Genomic DNA, 19,176 nt, shown 5'->3' with positions numbered 1-19,176 from the left:
ATTATAACTAATTTTTTTTAAAAAAAATCTTCTTTAGATTAAGATTTATATACATATTTTTTACTTCCCTAAATGTAAATGCTTATGTTATTTTGAATTTCTCTTTTTTCCTTACATGATTATGCATGATGTATCAAAACTTTACTCGTATCCTGAAATATGTCACTAGTAAAATCCGCGTTATTTTATATCTCCAATGTTGCCGGTATGAATAACATGCAAGTAGATAGATAAGTTAGTTTTCTTTACTTTTGAAGAGCATATTTTAAACAGTGTTTATTCATTATAAAACTGTGACTGTTTTCACTATATATAGTTTAATACTATAATAATAATACTTTTTTTATTCTTTTACTGTATTTACAGGCTATTAGTGAACTCTTTAAGTTGATGAAGTTATTTGTTACAAAGCACAGTGATGCTACAGAGACAGAAATACGGGAAATTCATAATTTTAAAAGAACTACCATTAGATTATATCTTGGAGTTTTGGATGCTCGAGCTTGTTGGTCAACTCTTATAAATGTTTTAAGGATATTAGTTGAAACCACGGAAGACAGGATTTTTGTTATTTATAACAATGGCCTACCTTTACTTTTTCAAGTGAGTTTTTTATTTTTTATTCTATTATACCTCATTTACTATTTTCCTCTTTCTTATTTTCATGAAGTGGGTCCTCTTCCTGTCTCTTGGAAGTCCAAAAAATTAAAAATTATAATTGGCTTCAAAATGTTTTATTTATTTTTTTTAATAATTATAGATACTGCTAATAATCACATATCATATTGAAGCTGCTCCCTTTGTATAACCAAAGCTCAAAGATTGCATTTTTAAGTTAAATGCTGTAGTTAACTAATTTTTTTATTTACTTTATTTATTTTTTCCTTTTTGAAAATTTAAAATGTATTGAAAATAAAAGTTATTGAACAGTAGAATTAATTTTGTTTTCTTTCCTGCATATACCAAATTTAATTTAAAAAATTTAAATTAAAACATGAATTTTATAATAAGAAAAACTGTTTTAAAGTTTTATAATGGTTTAAATTTTAGTCAAAATTTTTTGATTTAGTTGCTATAGTTAAGTTATTAAAATTGTTTGTAAGAAAAAAATTTCACACTGATAAAATTACTTTTCTGATCTATCTATATACATATCCTCCGTTTACCCATTTTCGGCCAGAACGCACCATTTCAATAAAAACAAATATTTATGAACACTGTGACCTATTTTTTCACTATTTTTATTTTTTTGCTATTGTCAAGGGCTCTTAAGACACCCAAAACTTAATAGTAATTCAATTGGAGTAAGCACTTTCTGTTGAGAAATTTTTAAAACTATTAAAGCTTAGCTTGAAACAGTTAGTTTAGCTTAAATTATTAGTTTAAAACGGCTATTGACAAATGAAATTTTTTGAAAATGTATAATTATTCCTTTTGAGATTTATCATTATGTTTTTATGGTAGATTAAAGTTACAAGTCAGTAAATAATAAATAAAACAAGTTTCATAAAAAACACTAGTTCTACTAAATGGTTTGTTCATTGATTTGGTGTATGGTACTGATATACGCCATTTTATTTTTTAAATAGAATATAATTTTTTATACATGAAGTTTCTTGTGTGTCTTAATGAATGTAATGTCAGCACATTTCAATGAAAATATGACCATATTATATAAAACTTATATGCAAATGGGTTAAATAGGTGCTGCCTCTAAAGAACAGCAACAATGGCCATGTGCTTATAAAACCGAATGTCTTGAAATAAGACTCTGACCACTCGTTGCAAGCATAAATTTTGTATCAGGGTTTATCTTAGTGAACTTTTAGCATCTTAAGTCTGCAATAGTTTGAACTTATTAGTGTGAAACAAGATCATATGTTAAAACTTAATTTCAGTCTGTTCTTTTTATTTTATTTTGACATAAATGCATGTAATTCCCAATTTCAGGCTTTCTACACCCTGCACATGATGTATCATGAAGCTACAGCCTGTCATGTGACTTCTGACATGGTGGACTTACTGGCCATTGTTCAAGATCTCCTGAAAACAGCTCGTGCTAATAGGGATACTATAGAGTTACATAATTGGCTAGCTTCTTGGAAAGATCAGCCAGACATAATGCGCAAATTATTAACTTTGCTCAACTCTTTCACGCCACCAGAACTGCGCCAGATCTGCATAGGTACCTATTTTTATTTTTTATCTTTATAGGGTATTATTTATAAATTTTTCTCCACATTTTTTTTATCATTTTTCAATTACTTAATCATTTTTTATCAATTTTTATTGATGTTCTTACTTTTATGTAAATTAGTTTTCTAAAAAATCTTGCGTATATTTTAAATATGCCCCTATNTCCTGGATCAAGTATATTTTAAGTAAACTAAGAAATATTGAGAAAAAGGAAGAAAAAAAAACCTTGTTTAATTTTTTTTCTAATTTTTCAATTTAAACTGTTCTTTTTTTTTTTTTTTTTTTTTTTTTTTTTTTTTTTTTTTTTTTTTTTTTAAACTCAGAAAATTTTCCGGAATCTTGACTTGGGCTCACAATCACCCCTGATGATGGTATTAAATAGTTAAAAAAATTATTTAATTTTTTATTTAAAAACTTTTTTTTTGTTGCATTTTTTAAGGGTTATTTTCGAGAATTTTTTCATCATCATAGTTAACAGTTTATCATTTAGTTATTACAGTTATTTATCTTGTTATCAGCCATTTCCACCCAGTTTTTAAAATGAGAAACAAAGACACCAATATTTTAGTTTAACACTAACTATTGCGTGTCTTAAATTTGTCGATTGACATTTTGTTGTAAAATTACTGGAAGGGCTTGTAAACTACTGACAATGCTTTGAAGTCTTTATAATTAGTAGTATTTTTGAAAATAAAGCTATACTTTAACATTTCAGAAATCTTACGTGAGGTGGTTTTACTCTATCCAACTGAAAGTTTGACTACGTTAGTGCCACTTCTTGCAAGTTGCCATGCTACATTTCAAGAAAACAATTCTGCTGGTTTGTATGATTTCTTTTCTTTCTCAGCTCATAATGATCCACAAGTTACACAATTTTAAAACAGCCCCAACACCATTTATTTTATGTTGTATTTAATTTTGTTGTAGATGTTTTATTTAATTGTTGTTAGGGTTGTACAGTAGAGAACCATTTATCCGGTATCCAGAAAACCGGGGGAAATTTTGATCGGTTTTCCCGCCATTTTAAACTAGAATGATTATGAGAAAAAGCGGTAATTGAACTCATCATTGAAGTTGAGTAGAGGAAAATGTAAGGAAGGGGAGAATTCCCCCCCCCCCGTTTACCCACAGAAACGTCATTTCCTCCGTGACCTTGAAGGCAGGGAAGGGAGGAATGTTTTATTTTCTCCTTTAGGCAGTCAATCAAGCTCAAGGGTGTGGCATGCTGATTTTGTTTTCTGTTTGATTTACGAGGAGGGTGGGGAAAATGCATTGCATGCATATCAGTGAGCAGAAGGTGAAAGAGAAAAATATATTTATCTATTTGACATCAATTAATAAAAATAAAATCCTTTTCTTCTGAATAAATTCTCATTCTTTGGAAGTGCGGTATCATTTGCAAGTTTTTATTGATGTAGAATCACAGCTGCTGTAATTAAATATCGTGTTTTTATCAACAAAAAAAAATGAATAAAAGGGGAATTGTTTATTAATTTTAACATAGGATTATTTTATGAAGCAGATTGCAGTTTTGTTTTTCTGATTCCACTACGTTTGATATTTTTTTCTTTTCACGATTAATTTCGCACTTAATAAACTGATTCTTTTTATTCTTAAGTTTTATGATTAGGTTTTGTTTTTTTTAAATTCCGTTGATCTTGCCTTGTTTCGGGTTTTAATATTTATGCTAGTGCCTTTTTTAATTATCATTTCGGTTCGATAATTTTCAAGTGTATTTATTTAGATTAATAAGTTTTCCTTTTATTTTATCGTTTCCCCCGTATAATTAGGTATGAAATATATTGCGTTATTTAACCATTGGTTTTGTTTATATTAGTTTATTTAGGATTTGTAATTATTTTTAAAAAATAAATGCGGGAATTTTGTATTTTTTAAACTTGTTTTTCTTGTCTAAACTTGCAAATTTTTTATTCTTTTAAATGTTATTTTTGTACCATTTCTTTTTAATGTTAGGAGTACCTGTCTTTTTACTTTTATTCATTACACTTTTTCCTTGTAATTCGGGTTCGATAAAACATCGATTAATGACACTTTTTGGTCGATCCAGACAACCGGGAAATTCAGACATCCGGGATATCGATGGTCCTGAGCATCCCGGATAATTGGTTCTCTACTGTATTAAAATCAGCCTTTTGATATTAGTGGGTAAACAATTTATGTCAGCATCCCCTATTTGAAATGTTTACCCTTGCAAATATATTTGTTTTATTATGTAAATTTTATGTCATCATTAAATAGAAACTTTAAACCATCATTAGGTAGCACAGGACCTTTCTTTCCTAGAAGAGGACAAAAATTACTACCAACCAAAACTAGTGTCCGACCTCCGAGGCCTGTGGTGCAAATGTTTCTGCATGCCAATCAACTAGAATGTGCTAAAGTAAGATTGTTGATATTATTTGAATAACAGTTATTTAATGACATTTATATAGCAAACTCTTTTATCATGAATTTAGGTACAGTGTGTACTGTAATTTATTTGTAAGCTTTGTTTTTTATCTGTACAATTATATACACAATCAAAACTTTGAAGTACAGAATTCCCTATAATTTATTTTATCATTTCATATGTTTTCCCAACTCGTTTTTTCAACTAAAGCTGTTGTTTTTTTCCTCGATGCTGGAGAGAAGAAACCTAATAAAATTGTTTGTTGGTGTTAAAAATCAAAAAGTTTAATAAAAGACCAAATCATTCAAAATTTTGAAAAAGTTATCAATCGAAGCTAAGTTAAGAAGGAAGTGTAGAAATTATGAATAAGATTATACAATAATGCTAGGCATCAACTTTATACTAGTGGTTGAAATAAATAAAACTATTTTTTAAAAAAAATTTCTGAAAATGGCAAAAAGAAGTATGTTCTTCACAAAGGATCCTGTGGCCAAAATTTATGTATCAATTATTTGCTGGGGCTTAATAATACAAATCGACTGATTTTTTTTCAACAAAAAAAAGCTAGAGGTAAAAACCAAAGGATTTTTTTAAAGGAAAAATCATAAATTTAAAAATTTACAGTCTTTTAATATGAGTTTATTTAATTTTTTAAATCTTTTCATAGTTTTACAATTTATTGTAAACTTATTTTTGTGTTGATAAATTTCTATTAGCAAAATTACATTATTGCTTAATGTGTAACACAGCACATTTGGAATGATATTTAAAAGCCTTATAATATTCCGAAAAACAGGTATTCAGCTAATATTTTTCTGTTTAAAAAAGGCTAGTCTGATTTTCTTAAAAGCATGGGAGAAACAGGTACAGTAGAGAACCATTTATCCGGTATCCAGATAAGCGGGAAAATTTTGATCGGTTTTCCCGCCATTTTAAACTAGAACGATTATAAAAAAAGCGGTAATTGAACTCATCATTGAAGTTTTTTTTTCCCCGTTTACCCAGAGAAACGTCATTTCCTCCGTGACCTTGAAGGCTGGGAAGGGAGGAATTTTTTATTTTCTCCTTTAGGCCGTCAATTAATCTCAAGGGTGTGGCATGCTGATTTCGTTTTGTGTTTGATTTACGAGGGGGGTGGGGGAAATACATTGCGTGCATATCAGTGAACAGAAGATGAAAGAGAAAAATATATTTATCTATTTGACATCGATTAATAAAAATAAAATCTTTTTCTTCTGAATAAATTGTCATTCTTTGGAAGTGCGGTATCATTTGCAAGTTTTGATTGATGTGGAATCACATCTGCTGTAATTAAATATTAATTGCTGTAATAAATTAATTCTTTTTATTCTTAAATTTTATCATTAGGTTTTTTTAAAAAAATTCTGTTGATCTTGCCTTGTTCTGGATTTTAATATTTATGCTGGTGCCTTTTTAACTATCGTTTCGGTTCGATAGTTTTCAAGTGTTTTTATTTAGATTAATAAGTTTTCCTTTTATTTTATCGTTTCCCCCGTATAATTGGGTATGAAATATATTGCATTATTTAACCATTGGTTTTGTTTATATTAGTTAATTTAGGAATTGTAATTATTTTTAAAAAATAAATATGAGAATTTTGTATTTTTTAAACTTGATTTTCTTGTCTAAACTTGCAAATTTTTTTGTTCTTTTAAATGTTATATTTCTACCATTTTTTTTTCTTTTTAAAGTTAGGAGTACCTTTCTTTTTTCTCTTACTTTTTGCATTACACTTTTTCCTTCTAATTCGGGTTCAATAAAACATCGATTAACGACACTTTTTGGTCGATCCAGAGAACTGGAAAATTCAGACATCCGGAATAGCGATGGTCCCGAGCATCCCGGATAATTGGTTCTCTACTGTACTGAGTTTTATCCTTGAAACTTTTTAAATACAGCGATAACTTATTTTTAGTAGAATTTGAAAGAATGCACATTAAATTGAAAATAAATCATCAGTAAAAATCCTGCACTCAAACAACTGTAGAATATTACATATTAAATTCATTGAGATATTCTTTAGTGTTTCATTGATATCTTAAAAGAAAAATTTCTTTAACTTTGTTCATGTGCTTAATCTTTTTAGATTTGAATTTTGTGTTTAAAAAGTACTTTTAAATCACATTGTAACATCAATCTATCATTAATCACAAAATATTAGTTCTCTCATTTTATTTCTACATTTAAAAATATATTTCTTTGCAATAAAAAATTATGACTATGTTGTAAAGAACTCACTTAACAAAAAATGTCTTGTCTCAAGATTTGATTTTTGTTTTTTAGAACGTTGATGAAGACTATGATCGTCAGTTGTTAGAATTTTATTTACCGTATCACCAGTTTGTTGATATGCTTTGTAGAGTGGCCATATCCAATGAATTTATAACTATTGACCTTGTAAGCTTAAGTAAGTATTTTTCTTTGCTATTTATTTTTATGAAATATTCCAGAATTCGTAGTTGTCCTGATTAACACTAAACATACCAACACTTAATATATACCTATTTCCACCATTGCCGGTCAAGTGACCAGACTTTATATTTCTTAATTGAATGTATGAAACATGGATGTAAGCAAGGAAATGAACTCAAGAACTTTATTATAATTAAATGAAACTGTACATTGCCAATTTTTATGTATTACCAACACAAAGAATAAGAATTTTTAATTCATTACTTAATGCATTTTTTACAAATACAGGGTGTTTCCATTGTGCATTTTCTGCAAACATATTTCTTCTAATTATTATTATTTATATAATTCTTATAATTATAATAATATATAAAAATTGTGATTCTTATAATTAATATTAACTAAGAACTTGTGCTGTCTTGATTGTTTCGACATTTTTCTGGGTAAAAACTAACAGTTAGTTACAAATGATGTAAAGCTATCAAAATAAAAGATAAGCTATTTACCAAAACATTTAGTTTTTGTCACTTTTTCTGACACAAAATGCCAATTTAAAATTTTAGGTACTTTCTTGAAATTTGAATTCACATTTATTATGATTGATTTAACTAAGCAACAGTCTTTGCAGAAATGTGTAACTAATCGAATGCAATATGTTGAACATGCATTGTAATTTCTGATTGGAGAAGTAATAAATTGTTCTGCCGGTCAAATGACCGGTTGTGGTATAAATAGGTATATGACAAGTATTATTCTAAAGAAACAAAATACAAAAAAAAATGTCTATAAAATATTAACGGTATATAATTTTTAGGAAAAGTCATGTAGTCAAATGTGAGAAAGCGATAAGATGATATGCGGATTTTCGATGCAAAAGTTCTTAAACGGTCATTTGACCTTTTATAGTATGTTTAGTGTTAAAAATAGTCCTGATTTTTAGCGTTTTGTCTTATTATTCTTGATTTTTTTTTCCCTGATCAAAACCAGGCAAGTAAGTTTTCAGCTTTTACTCTGATTTCAGCTTTTTAAGATCCATACATTTGCTAATTTCATAATACTTGATTGTGTTTATGTAGAATTCAGCTTTTTTTGCTAACTGGTACTTACATCCCTGCAAAACGTTCCATTTCAACTAGCACATGATTTTAAAATAACCATTTTGATTTTGACAAAAAACTTCCTTCAATAGAAAAGAAATGAGAAAAACTAGAGCTAACAATGTCAAAACCAGTGTGTTTTTGGTTAATAAGAGAAATCTGAAATGTTTATGAAATATAATGTAGTTAGCATGAGAAATGAATCCCTTCATTTTACTCAGAATAAATTATTGCTGAATCAGATCAAAGACAATTGCGTGCAAAAAATAGTTTTTAATAATTATTTATATTTTTTCTTATTTTATTAATAAAAGTGAAAAACATAATTTATTGTAAGGTATCCAAATTTTAAAATTATTTTAATGAATGTAATTTTATAAGGCAAAATACAAAATTTAGACAAAATCGGTTCAATAGTTCGAAGAAATCGAATTTCAAATTAGTGATATGTTTTAATTGTATTTGAATTCTTTGAAACTATTTTGTCTATTTCATTCCAAATTTGTATTTTGACTTAAATATCATAATCCCATTATCTTAATTATCTTTTTAGGTGCAATGCTTGCTATTGAAGGTGCTCCACTGCATTTACCTATTTTTCCTAAACTATGGCTTGATATTATTCATACTGAAGTAAGAAAATAAAGCTTCAAGTTAATTTTTATTTTTTGAATTGTATTGTATTTCAAGTTTTATAAGTTGGTCTTCCCTCATTCTAAATCCAAGAAAATTCTCTAGACACCAAAACAGAATCAAGGAATATCATCCCGTTAAAAACTTTCTTTTTTTCTACTTTTTTTAATTTTCATTTTTGATAAAGGCATTGCTAAAAACAAACAAAACTCTGTTTCTGGAATTTAGGAGGGGCAGAGGTTCTCAAACTTTTTCATTTCGAAGAACCTACGAAATTTGGAATTCTAAGCGAGGCATTAAATTTATCTCTGAACTATATTCTATATTTAATAAATTGAACGACACATTAACGTTTATGATGCAACATCTATTAAAAGCTTGCAGAACATTAGAGTAAATCATCTTGGATTTATTTCCCATTAAAGACAGAAGCATACGTGATCATGAAAAAAAAATTTATTAATTCCAGGTAAATATTGCAAATCTTCAATTTTTTTTAAAAATTTATTTGATTTCGTTAAACATTTAATTTAATGAGAGGGGCGAGGCTGTTGTAATCTGCAAAATAGGAATATGTTTCGCTGACATGCAGATAGTGTTGCCGTTATTTGGGAATTTGTTTCGCCAAATAGCAGACAAATATGGTACTGATCTCTATATTATATAGTCAATCTCTTCCCCTGAACAATGATAAACACTTAATATTCTGTTTTGATTTTTAATTTACATGCCAGGAGCGTAAAAATCATATTAAATAATTTCCTGTATATTTTTTTTTTTAGAAAAAAATTTAAAAGTATAGCTAGTTAAGTGAACTTAAAACATGTCCTACCTTTTGGCAAAGCTCTGGGTTAATGGCTCCACAGAACATGATTTAAGAAACTCTGTGTTTCTTCATCATCATCAATGGCTTGACAGCCCGGGGTGGGCTATGGCCTTCTTAAGAAGTTTTTTTCTATTCTAAAATTTTTCCTGCTAGCGTTTTTTAGCTTTTAAGACCAAAAGGTCTTTTTCTAGGCCATCTATCCATCTCAAATTTGACCGGCCTTTTTTTTTTCTGAGCCAACTAGTCTGACATTGAAAACTCTTTTTGTGGTACGGTCTTCGTCCATTCTGATAGGCCTGCCGATTTTATTCTTTGTGGTTTAATAAAGTTGATAATATCAGGTTCATTATATGAGTGATAAAGCTCTAGATTTGTTCTAAGCCATACACCCTTTTTTTGAATTCCTCCAAAAATACCTGAGACCTATCTCTCAAAGTTACCCAACATAGCCTCATCCGTACAAGATATGGTTCGCAAGCATATGTTAAAATTGATCTTAAAAGAAATTGAATCACTTTAGATTGCTTGAATTACATTAGATTTTACGTAGTTTCGAATTCCATTCAGGGATGAGATTTTTCCGCTTTTTAGCGGATTTCCTCATTTTTCACTTTTATCTCTTGAATTTCAGCTTTTTTTTTTAATCAAAAATTCAGATTTTTCTACAAATCTCACTTTTTTTTTAAGTATTCCGCTTTTTCAGAAAATTCACCGATTTTCAAAGAGAGACAAAATTCAAACTACATAGCTACCAATCCTTTCTCATTTTTACTTATTTTTTAGCTATTTTCTCCCCTTTTACTCACAGCAGATAAGATTTTCCGAATTTTTTACCCGCCCTCCAGATAGATCCGATTTTTGTAGTTCAAACGACGCTGCTTCTGACAAGCCTTTTAGAGGTTCCAAGCCTGAAATCTGCTAATATCTCGATCTTTTTCACACGATTTTAATATGAAACATAGCTATTAATATTAGCGTGTTGTGATTCTTATTCACGCGATTTGAGTATTAAACGTTGCAATTCTTATTTACGAGATTTAAAAATCTGATATTGTGATTCGTATTTGCGCCTTTTTAAAAACCTATGTAGCGATTCGTATTCACGCAAGTTTAAAATTCAATGTCTTGATTTGCTCATTCGGATTATAATTTCAAACATTGATTTTTGTATTTATACTAATTTTAAAATGAAGCATATGGATTCGCATTCACGCATTCTAAAAATTCATAATTCTTATTTATGCAATCTAAAAATTATGCATCATGATTCGTATTTACGCGATCTGAAAATTAGGAATCTCAGTTTGTATTTTCTCATTTTCAAAATCGTATATCTAGTTTCATATTCATGTGATTTCAAAATCCATAATTGTTATTTATATTCACGCAATTTTAAGATCAACTATCGCGATTCTTGTAGGAAGTAAATTATTTTTTTTTAATTAGTTACTATAAAGGGGACTGTTTTTCTAACGACGATTATTAGTATATGTAAGCAGGGCTTAATCCAGGGCGATTTTGGTACCGTTTTTCGGTACCTTCACAAAAATTTTTAAAAAAAATCGGTACCTTTACAAAATTAAAAAAAAATATCGGTACCTTCACAAAAAAAAATCAGTACTTCAACAAACTTTGAAAAAAAAAACGCATCTTCACGAAAATAAAAAAGAAAGTAAGAAGGAATTAAAGTGCTGAATAGTTTTCCGAGCGGTTCACGGAAAAGCGGATTCACAGTGAACGCCGTATGGTACGCCATCGAACGGCGTTCCGCGCAACCGCACTAGCTCGAAAACAGGCTTGATATGCTGACGTCACTTCTGCTAAATACGCCATTCAATCGGAGTGAGTGGTGAAGTTTTTATACTAGGCAACCGGCTAAATTGAGCCAGCGCGTAAACAACTCAACTCATTTTCCCAGACAAGTGTTTTTGTTATGATTTAGCGTAAAACGTGTTCTATTCGTATTTTTTAACAAGATTTATGAAAAGTTTTTATAATGAAGCGAGGAAGAAATTTAAGTGGAGCGGGTGGCTCACGGAATAGCGATTATTATATGAAGCGTTTACGCACGATCGATAGTATAGGANTAATTTCCAGCTTTATTTTTTCAATTGGTAATTTTTATTTTCACTAAATGTTAAGTGCCAATGTAATCATTTATATAATAATAGATTAGTACACAATTGTATGTCAACACATTATTTATTACCTTAAACTGTCTGGAATTTATTATTAGAGGGTTGCGCTTGCGTAAAATTTACTATCGTGGAAATTCAGCTTTTTTGCCTTTTGACTAATCTCATCCCTGATTAATACATCTATAGTAGTTCTTCTTTCTATTTCCATTGTTCCTGATGTTGATTACAGAACCCAAGTAAACGACATTATTGTTTTTGGGAAAGCATTTATATAATGCTTGATTTATTAATACTTAGGTTTTCTAATGTTAATACTTCTTAGGTACTTACTTTGTTATCCCCTTCGTGCGGAACTGGCACATAATGCCACGAATCTTTTTTTCATGCACTGTCTATGGCCAGGCAATGTGCCTCTTCCCGTCTCTACTAAAATCTTTCTTATAGACATATAGTAACATCCCATAAAAAGAAAATTGATGGCTAAAAACATTTTTCATATCCATACAGCTAGGAATGCCTTTTTAAAGTAAATTTTGATAATTCAATGAACTTTTTGTTTTATTATTGCATTTATGGTCTGAGAGGTTCTGGTGTGTTTCCTCTGCAAATTCAACCTCCATTAAATGAACATAACAAGATACAAAATAATTCAATAACTTGATAGAATAGCTTCTTTTTTTTTTTTTGACAAATCGGGCTCAATTTGAATATTGACCTTAACCCCTGTGCAGAATTGTGGCGGCATTGTCGCAGAACATTACTGACTTCTTACAGAAAGATTTTTCCTTTAGGAAGTAAAAAACTTTAGTTTTCTTTTCTGCAGAAATTTTTGAAAAATTTTTTCTTTTCTTCAAAATTATATTCAAACAATACTTTTCTTCAGAATTATATTCAAAAGATGCATTGGAGTTTTAAAAAAATGCTTGTGATTATTTCTGTTCTCATTTTAGAATAATGAAAAATAAAGTAAACAGTTTTAGTTATATTTTCTGCCGAAATTTTCGTTCAATTTTTTTATGCAATTATTACTATTGATTTCCACATAGTTTTTAAAATCAAATATTTTGAACACTGTATTATTTATTACAACAACTGATTCTCAAAATGAAAACCTGCATTTAGTAACCCCTTTTTGACAAATCGGTTTCGCGTGATTTTGCCATCGATGTTTTTTTTTTTTTTGTTTTGTTTTTTTTTACAGAAGTTACTGAAACGGATTTCATTATTTTTTAATTTGATGATGATTTACAAAGACTAAAAAAAATAATTAGTGTCTTTTCCTCCCACAAAATGCAAGAATATCAACATAATATTAGAATTTTAAAAAAGAAGTGTTGCATATTCAATTAAAAAAAGAATTTTTTTCCTTTGAAGTTGACACTTCTGTTACTTTAAATTAGTAACATGTATGTTTGTTATTTTTAAAAGTATCTTGCCGAAAGATATTAGTATTAGAGAGGTATGTCGCAGAAAGCACGAAAAAATTCTGCCACAGTGACCTTTACTATAGATGTCGATTGAGTAAATACCTAATGCGTAAGGTATTTATTAATGAGTATTTACCCTTGTACTCGGTAAATGCCCCAAATCAGGATATTTATAGTTTTCATTTAAGCCATGATGAATTTTCTTAAATGAATTTCTAAGAATATAAGTCTTCAACTGACATAAATAAACTTGCAACTTAAAATATAACTGGACAATCTTTTTTTTTTTCCTCCAAAGCAATGGAAAAAAGTCTTCAGAGAAAAGACTTCAGAGAATATATTTAAGATCTATGAAATTATTAAATTTAATTTTAAAACAATTAACATTGCAAAATGTAACTAATTTTTGAATATAATTTAAGTGTTAAAATCTTAACTTTTTAATTAAAATGTATTGTTTATTTGTAATTAAATGTTTACTAATTGGTAAAAACAAATCTCTGTGTAGACATTTATTTATATCATATCTTGAACTATTTAAATGATTGCTTTGTTAATTGATGCTTCTTTATTTCAGATGGGTAAAGAATTCATTCAATTGTTGTGCAATAGCAGTTATTTTATTGATTACTTAGAATCAGTTCTATTAGATGAACGGTTGTGTCTAAATCAGTCATCAATATTTCAAGTATTTTCTGTTTTGTTACCTAAGGTAAGAATATTATATGCTCTCTTAAAGTACCTAATTGAAAACCTATAACTGTTTATTTAATAACTAAACATGCTCAGTTTTATATATACAGTCAGACTTCTATTTAACCAACTTTCATTTTGCGAATTTCTCGGGTTTGGGATTTTTTTTAGAACAATTTAGAAATTTCTGCCTGAAATAACTTCCAAATAGCAAAGTGAATTTTCAATTTAACGAGCTTTTCATGAGATCCACTTTCTCTATTTCCCAAAATATTTCAGGACATTTCATACATGTTGATGCATTAAATGAGGAAAATGACCTTGAATTTTATTTCCAAGCCACTTAACTTTTAGAGAAAGCTGTAAAATCCCTTTCCCTTTTTGTTTGATATTTGAACAAAAAACTCAGACAAAACTAGCAGATTTTATCAGTAGCCATTTAACTTACGAACGCATGTGGTAATGTATGTTTAAAATCTCTTTTATAATAAATGCAGCTATAGTTTTATACATAAATTTAGCTTTTTTTTAGTTAAAATTGTATGTAGCATAATAGTGATGTTTTGCTCTATTCGTGTTTTCCATGCAGATTTCTATGGTTAAGATTTATAAAATAAATAGTAGATACTAGTTTACATGATAAAGGTGTATCAATCGTTATTTTAATTAGGGTGACCCGGGGTAATTCACGATCACTCTGTTTCTGGGGTAAATAATGATCACCTAAGTTTTATAAGTTACAATGCATATTTTAAAAAAATTTCAATACACTAAGGAAGCAGAAGTATTTAAATTAGAACTATAAATCAGAAAGAAACATTTTTTCCAGACACCAAAAAAGAAAAAGCATCAGATAAAAAATAATAAAAAAATCTCTAAAATAAGTTTATTCCAGGCAAGATCAAGTATACAGTTGATCAAAGTGAAAGACTATTCGTGTATCATATACACATTTTTCTTTGTGGGAATGAACTTTTGTATTTTTTAATGTCATTGAGAATCAAAATATGCTTCTGCGTCCATTAATTTAATCTTTTAGTTACTACTCAGAAGTGTTTGTGATCTCTGAAGAAATCTTTTGATTTGTACAGTGCTTTTAGTTACTGTACTTTAATATTGATAGAAGTACTTTTATTTACTGCTATCTTGAACCACTAAATAACTTTTCTTAGTTTTACATCTTATTCAGGAGACAAAATCACTAGAATAAATTTGAATAAGTGGTAGTTACCTCTAGAAAGGTCTGGATCTGACTTTCAAAAATCAATGAGGGAAATTTGCTCCCATAATGAAACAAAGAGGCATTCAAATAAATGAGTAGACGAAAACGAAAAACGAAAGTAACTCAAGATGAATTCTCATTTCAAAAATATTTGTAACAGGGTGTGAAACATTTCAAAAAAGATTTTTTTTCTTCTTGAGCATATCAATTGTGACCATGCATTGCGCAAAAAGGTGAGAAGAGTGATTTTTCACAACTGTGTCGTTCCGTAATCCTCTTTGGTCGTCTGATACATAAGTGCTAATTGTTTTACATGTTGCATGAACTATTCAAAGCAGGGCATTGTTAAAAAATGCTTAAATGTGCTTATTTTTGATTTACATTTTATAAAAGCCGTGAAAGGTGCCTTTTTTTATTCGGGGTTTCTAAAAAGTGCTTAATTTTCTATCTTTTAAAAAAAGAGATTTTTTCTTTGCCATGTCGATTGTCATCTTAAATTACAAAAAAATTGCATGATTTTCACAATTTTTTCTGCAATATTTATTAGAAACTAGTTATTTTATCTTGATTATGTAAAGTTTTGAAAATGTTTTTGAATTTTATTGATTTTTATATTTATAAATTAAGAACTTTAAACAATAGAAAACGATAATTTTTATTGCTACACAGATAATTAAATATGATTATGTTTTTTTAATTATAATTTTTTTTTTTTTGAAAGTGATTAAAAATATTTTTTGAGTGCGTAAAAAGCACTTAAAACATGCTTATTTTTTGTTGAAAAAATCTAGCTACTCACCCTGCAATGGTTTCCAACTATAGATAATTAGATCTAATTATTTATCGATCATAACTACAATCCTTGAACTTATCTTCGGAATCATGCAGTAATTAAATATTTTCCTGTGCATCTAGAGCTGTTAACAATTTCAGAACTTTAGATCTTTAATTTATTGATTTCATTGTATCAATTGAAATTTAATCATTATTTTTCTCTTAATAGGTTTCTGAACAAGTTATTAATGACCAAATGCTTTCCCTTGTTTCATCTCTTATGACGTCTTTTGTGAAATCATTTGAAGAAACAGAATTGACAAAGCAGGCTTACAAATTAAATGGAGTATGTGATGTCATATTTAATACACTTAATTTAATACACAGAGTGAGATTCAGAGCAAAAAAGAAAAATTGAAAGGGTGAATGATTAAAATTTTCCCCTGAGTGGGAAAACGTACATATTCAGGGTTCGTGCGGTCCTAAAATGTCCTAAAAAAGTGCTAAAATTTTTCCCCAACTTTTTTAGGGCCTAAAAAGGGCTAAATTTTCTTCTGAGTGCTAAAAAAGTGCTAAATATTTTTTATTTCGGCGTTTCGAAATTTTTTTTGAGCGATTGGTTTCGCGCCATTTTCGGATTGTTGCTAATCCCGTAGAGGATGCGACGTTGCATTGAGTTCTTGTAGAAGGGGTTAAGAAACCGGGTAGAAGCTGCATGGGGTAAGGGAGATAAAAAGAAGAATGGAATGGAATGCAATTCTTTATCGNCTCATATTGTTTTTTTAGGTGTGGCTAGAGGGTTGTTATGGCTTGTAGTGTCTGAAATGTTACTTATTTTGTCTAATTATTATTTACATTAAAATCCTTATTTACAACTAAAACCTTTCTCACAGTTTCAAAACTTTCATCACTCTTGAATTCTAGCAGGGTTGGGGTTTTGGACGTAAGTTTTACTGTCTTAAAGTGTCCAAAATCTTGAACTTTAGTAAAAGGTAAAAATTCTATAAGTGTAACTATTGCACTCATAATAATTTCTTGTATAAAAAGTATCAAATATTTATTAATATATTTGCTTTACCTTATTAAAGCAAAATATTATAATATGAAAAAATTTATAAGTTTTCAAGCTCCGTAATTCATTAAACAACAAAAGTGAAAAACTTTAAATATGAATAAATATGCTTTTAATGCTAATAAATTATGTTGTTGCATAAAAATAAATAAGGCAATATTTAAAAAATAATAATAAACTTTTTTAATGAAACAAAAGCTTGTCTACATTCTGTTTATTGTTTAAAAATTAACCTTTTATTTTTCACACTATTTTTTTTAAATTGTGACATAATTTGGACAAAAGGGTTTTGGACAGGACTGTTTAAACTGTGGATGAATCCATTTTGTCCTAAACCTTGCCAACTCTGAATTGTAGTCTTCTGGCATAATTTTATAATTGTATTCTTTTAAATGTTCAATTGTTATTTATTTTTCAGGACTTGAGAGCTTTGTGTCTTATCTTCTCTGTGGAGCCACCCAATGAAGTTCCTACCGAATTCATAAAAATCATGAATCGCTTAATTGAAATCTGTGATCAATTCATCAAATGTGAAGATTGTGATAACAATGAATTAAATGTTGTAGATAATGAAAAAATTCAAGACAATAAAGGTAAGGATTCTCTGTGTGTATTTCTATAAAACTAAATTATTTAACTAACTTACTTATTGCAGGTGGTACAGTTTTACTAGGTACCAACTATACTGCTATCGGTACCACTAGTATATTTGGTATCTAACTATAAATATAATGTAATCAAATAATTATCTAAATAAAATTAGATATTTTTTTAAAAAATTAATATTCTCAAGGATTAGTTTAAATTTTAAGAAAATAAACTTTACCGACTTCATACAATTTAACTGAATGAATAAAACTTTTAAGTACAGTTCTAAATTTCATTACCAAATTAGATAACAAAGATTACTATAAGATACCCAATATATTAAATTACTTACCAAGTATACTAGTGGTTCTGATATTAGTATATTTAATATCTAATTATTGTGTAAATTGACACATTCTTGAAACCACATCTTAATTGTGTGGTAATAATATAGTTACTGTGAAAAGTGCTTTTTTCAGCTTCTCGAAAGAGATAAGTACAAGTACTTGAGAAAATTTCTGGATTGTAGTAAATTTTGACTATCATGAGTTAGTTTTGAGCTATGTTGTGCAAAATGATGCTGGATGTAGTTCATCTTTATTTTGATAAGATGAATTGCTAAAAATGTGTTTTGCTTAATCTTATAACATAAAGCCATCAGCAAGAACAAAATAAAATAGTAAATAAATTTGAAATTATTTTATCTTTTAATTATTGTAGCTTTAGACACAGACCATACACATGGCTTAAGACATAGACCTAGGCCTGGTCGGTAGGGCGCTGGGCCCATGTCTGAGAGTTCGTGGGTTCGAACCCCGCGGTCCGAAGTAAAGTGTAGTAAACTGACTGATGCACGTTAAATCTGTCGAGTCGCAAAAGTCCTCCATGTTCCCATAACAAATCAATACCTCTGGAGGTACTAGATTGGAGATCGATCGTTATCTGATTCAATTCAAAATTACGATCTGTGAACGAATGAATGGATGTATGAATGGGTCCGCCTTATAAACTGGTGTGACGTATGATGTGGCGAAGTCGAATTCTTGGCCATAGATGGCGCCACTGAAAAACAAGAATCGCACGCTCTGCCTTAAATTTGCTCGGTTTCACCAAGCAAACTTGCCGTGTGGCAAGCGGCATTAGAACCAACCAAGACATAGACCAACATCTATGTCTTCCAGTTTATGCATGATTTTAGCATGTTTTCAGTACTAATTTATTGCTTGTTTACTTTTTCTTCACTCTGTATAAAGAATTGTATTTAGAATTGAAAATGACCTTCATAATAAACTTTGTGTCTATCTTGTAACGAATCAAGCTATATTAAGAAACAGTTTTTTTATTTAAAATAAAGCTAATTTATTTAACAAAACATTAATGAACAAAATTAAAGTACCTGTAATGGGGTAGTAATAACCGTGCAAAAAATATATATATAAAATCCCATAACAGGTTAGTATAAACCTCAAAAACTATCTTCTCAAAAATCAACAACTCTCTGATGTTCCATAAAGATCTTGTTATATGTTTCGTTTATTCATGCTTTTGTTAGCCTTATATTTTTTAATGTTTTTAGACTTTATTATCTCAATTTTTTAATATTTTTACTCTTTATTATCTCAATTTTTTAAAAAACATCTAATTACATTCGAATTATTATTTTAATT

At 28.7% G+C, this 19,176-nt stretch overlaps 1 protein-coding gene across 1 annotated transcript in view; it reads left to right on the top strand.

Annotated features, from left to right (window-relative positions):
- Positions 1-19,176, top strand: part of LOC107450126 (ubiquitinyl hydrolase 1 puf) — a 172,789-nt gene that overhangs the window by 151,902 nt on the left and 1,711 nt on the right. The window contains exons 65-73 of the mRNA XM_071186397.1: positions 367-603; positions 1,951-2,185; positions 2,912-3,016; positions 4,476-4,597; positions 6,911-7,034; positions 8,690-8,769; positions 13,738-13,872; positions 16,079-16,195; positions 17,340-17,514. Coding sequence (XP_071042498.1) covers positions 367-603; positions 1,951-2,185; positions 2,912-3,016; positions 4,476-4,597; positions 6,911-7,034; positions 8,690-8,769; positions 13,738-13,872; positions 16,079-16,195; positions 17,340-17,514 — 1,330 coding nt within the window. The remainder of the gene's footprint in view (positions 1-366; positions 604-1,950; positions 2,186-2,911; positions 3,017-4,475; positions 4,598-6,910; positions 7,035-8,689; positions 8,770-13,737; positions 13,873-16,078; positions 16,196-17,339; positions 17,515-19,176) is intronic.

This window comes from Parasteatoda tepidariorum, chromosome 1 (assembly GCF_043381705.1).
Source record: "Parasteatoda tepidariorum isolate YZ-2023 chromosome 1, CAS_Ptep_4.0, whole genome shotgun sequence".
In the NCBI taxonomy this organism is placed as follows: domain Eukaryota; kingdom Metazoa; phylum Arthropoda; class Arachnida; order Araneae; family Theridiidae; genus Parasteatoda; species Parasteatoda tepidariorum.
The sequence above is the reverse complement of the archived record's forward strand: the minus strand, read 5'-3'. Positions and strand labels throughout refer to the sequence as shown.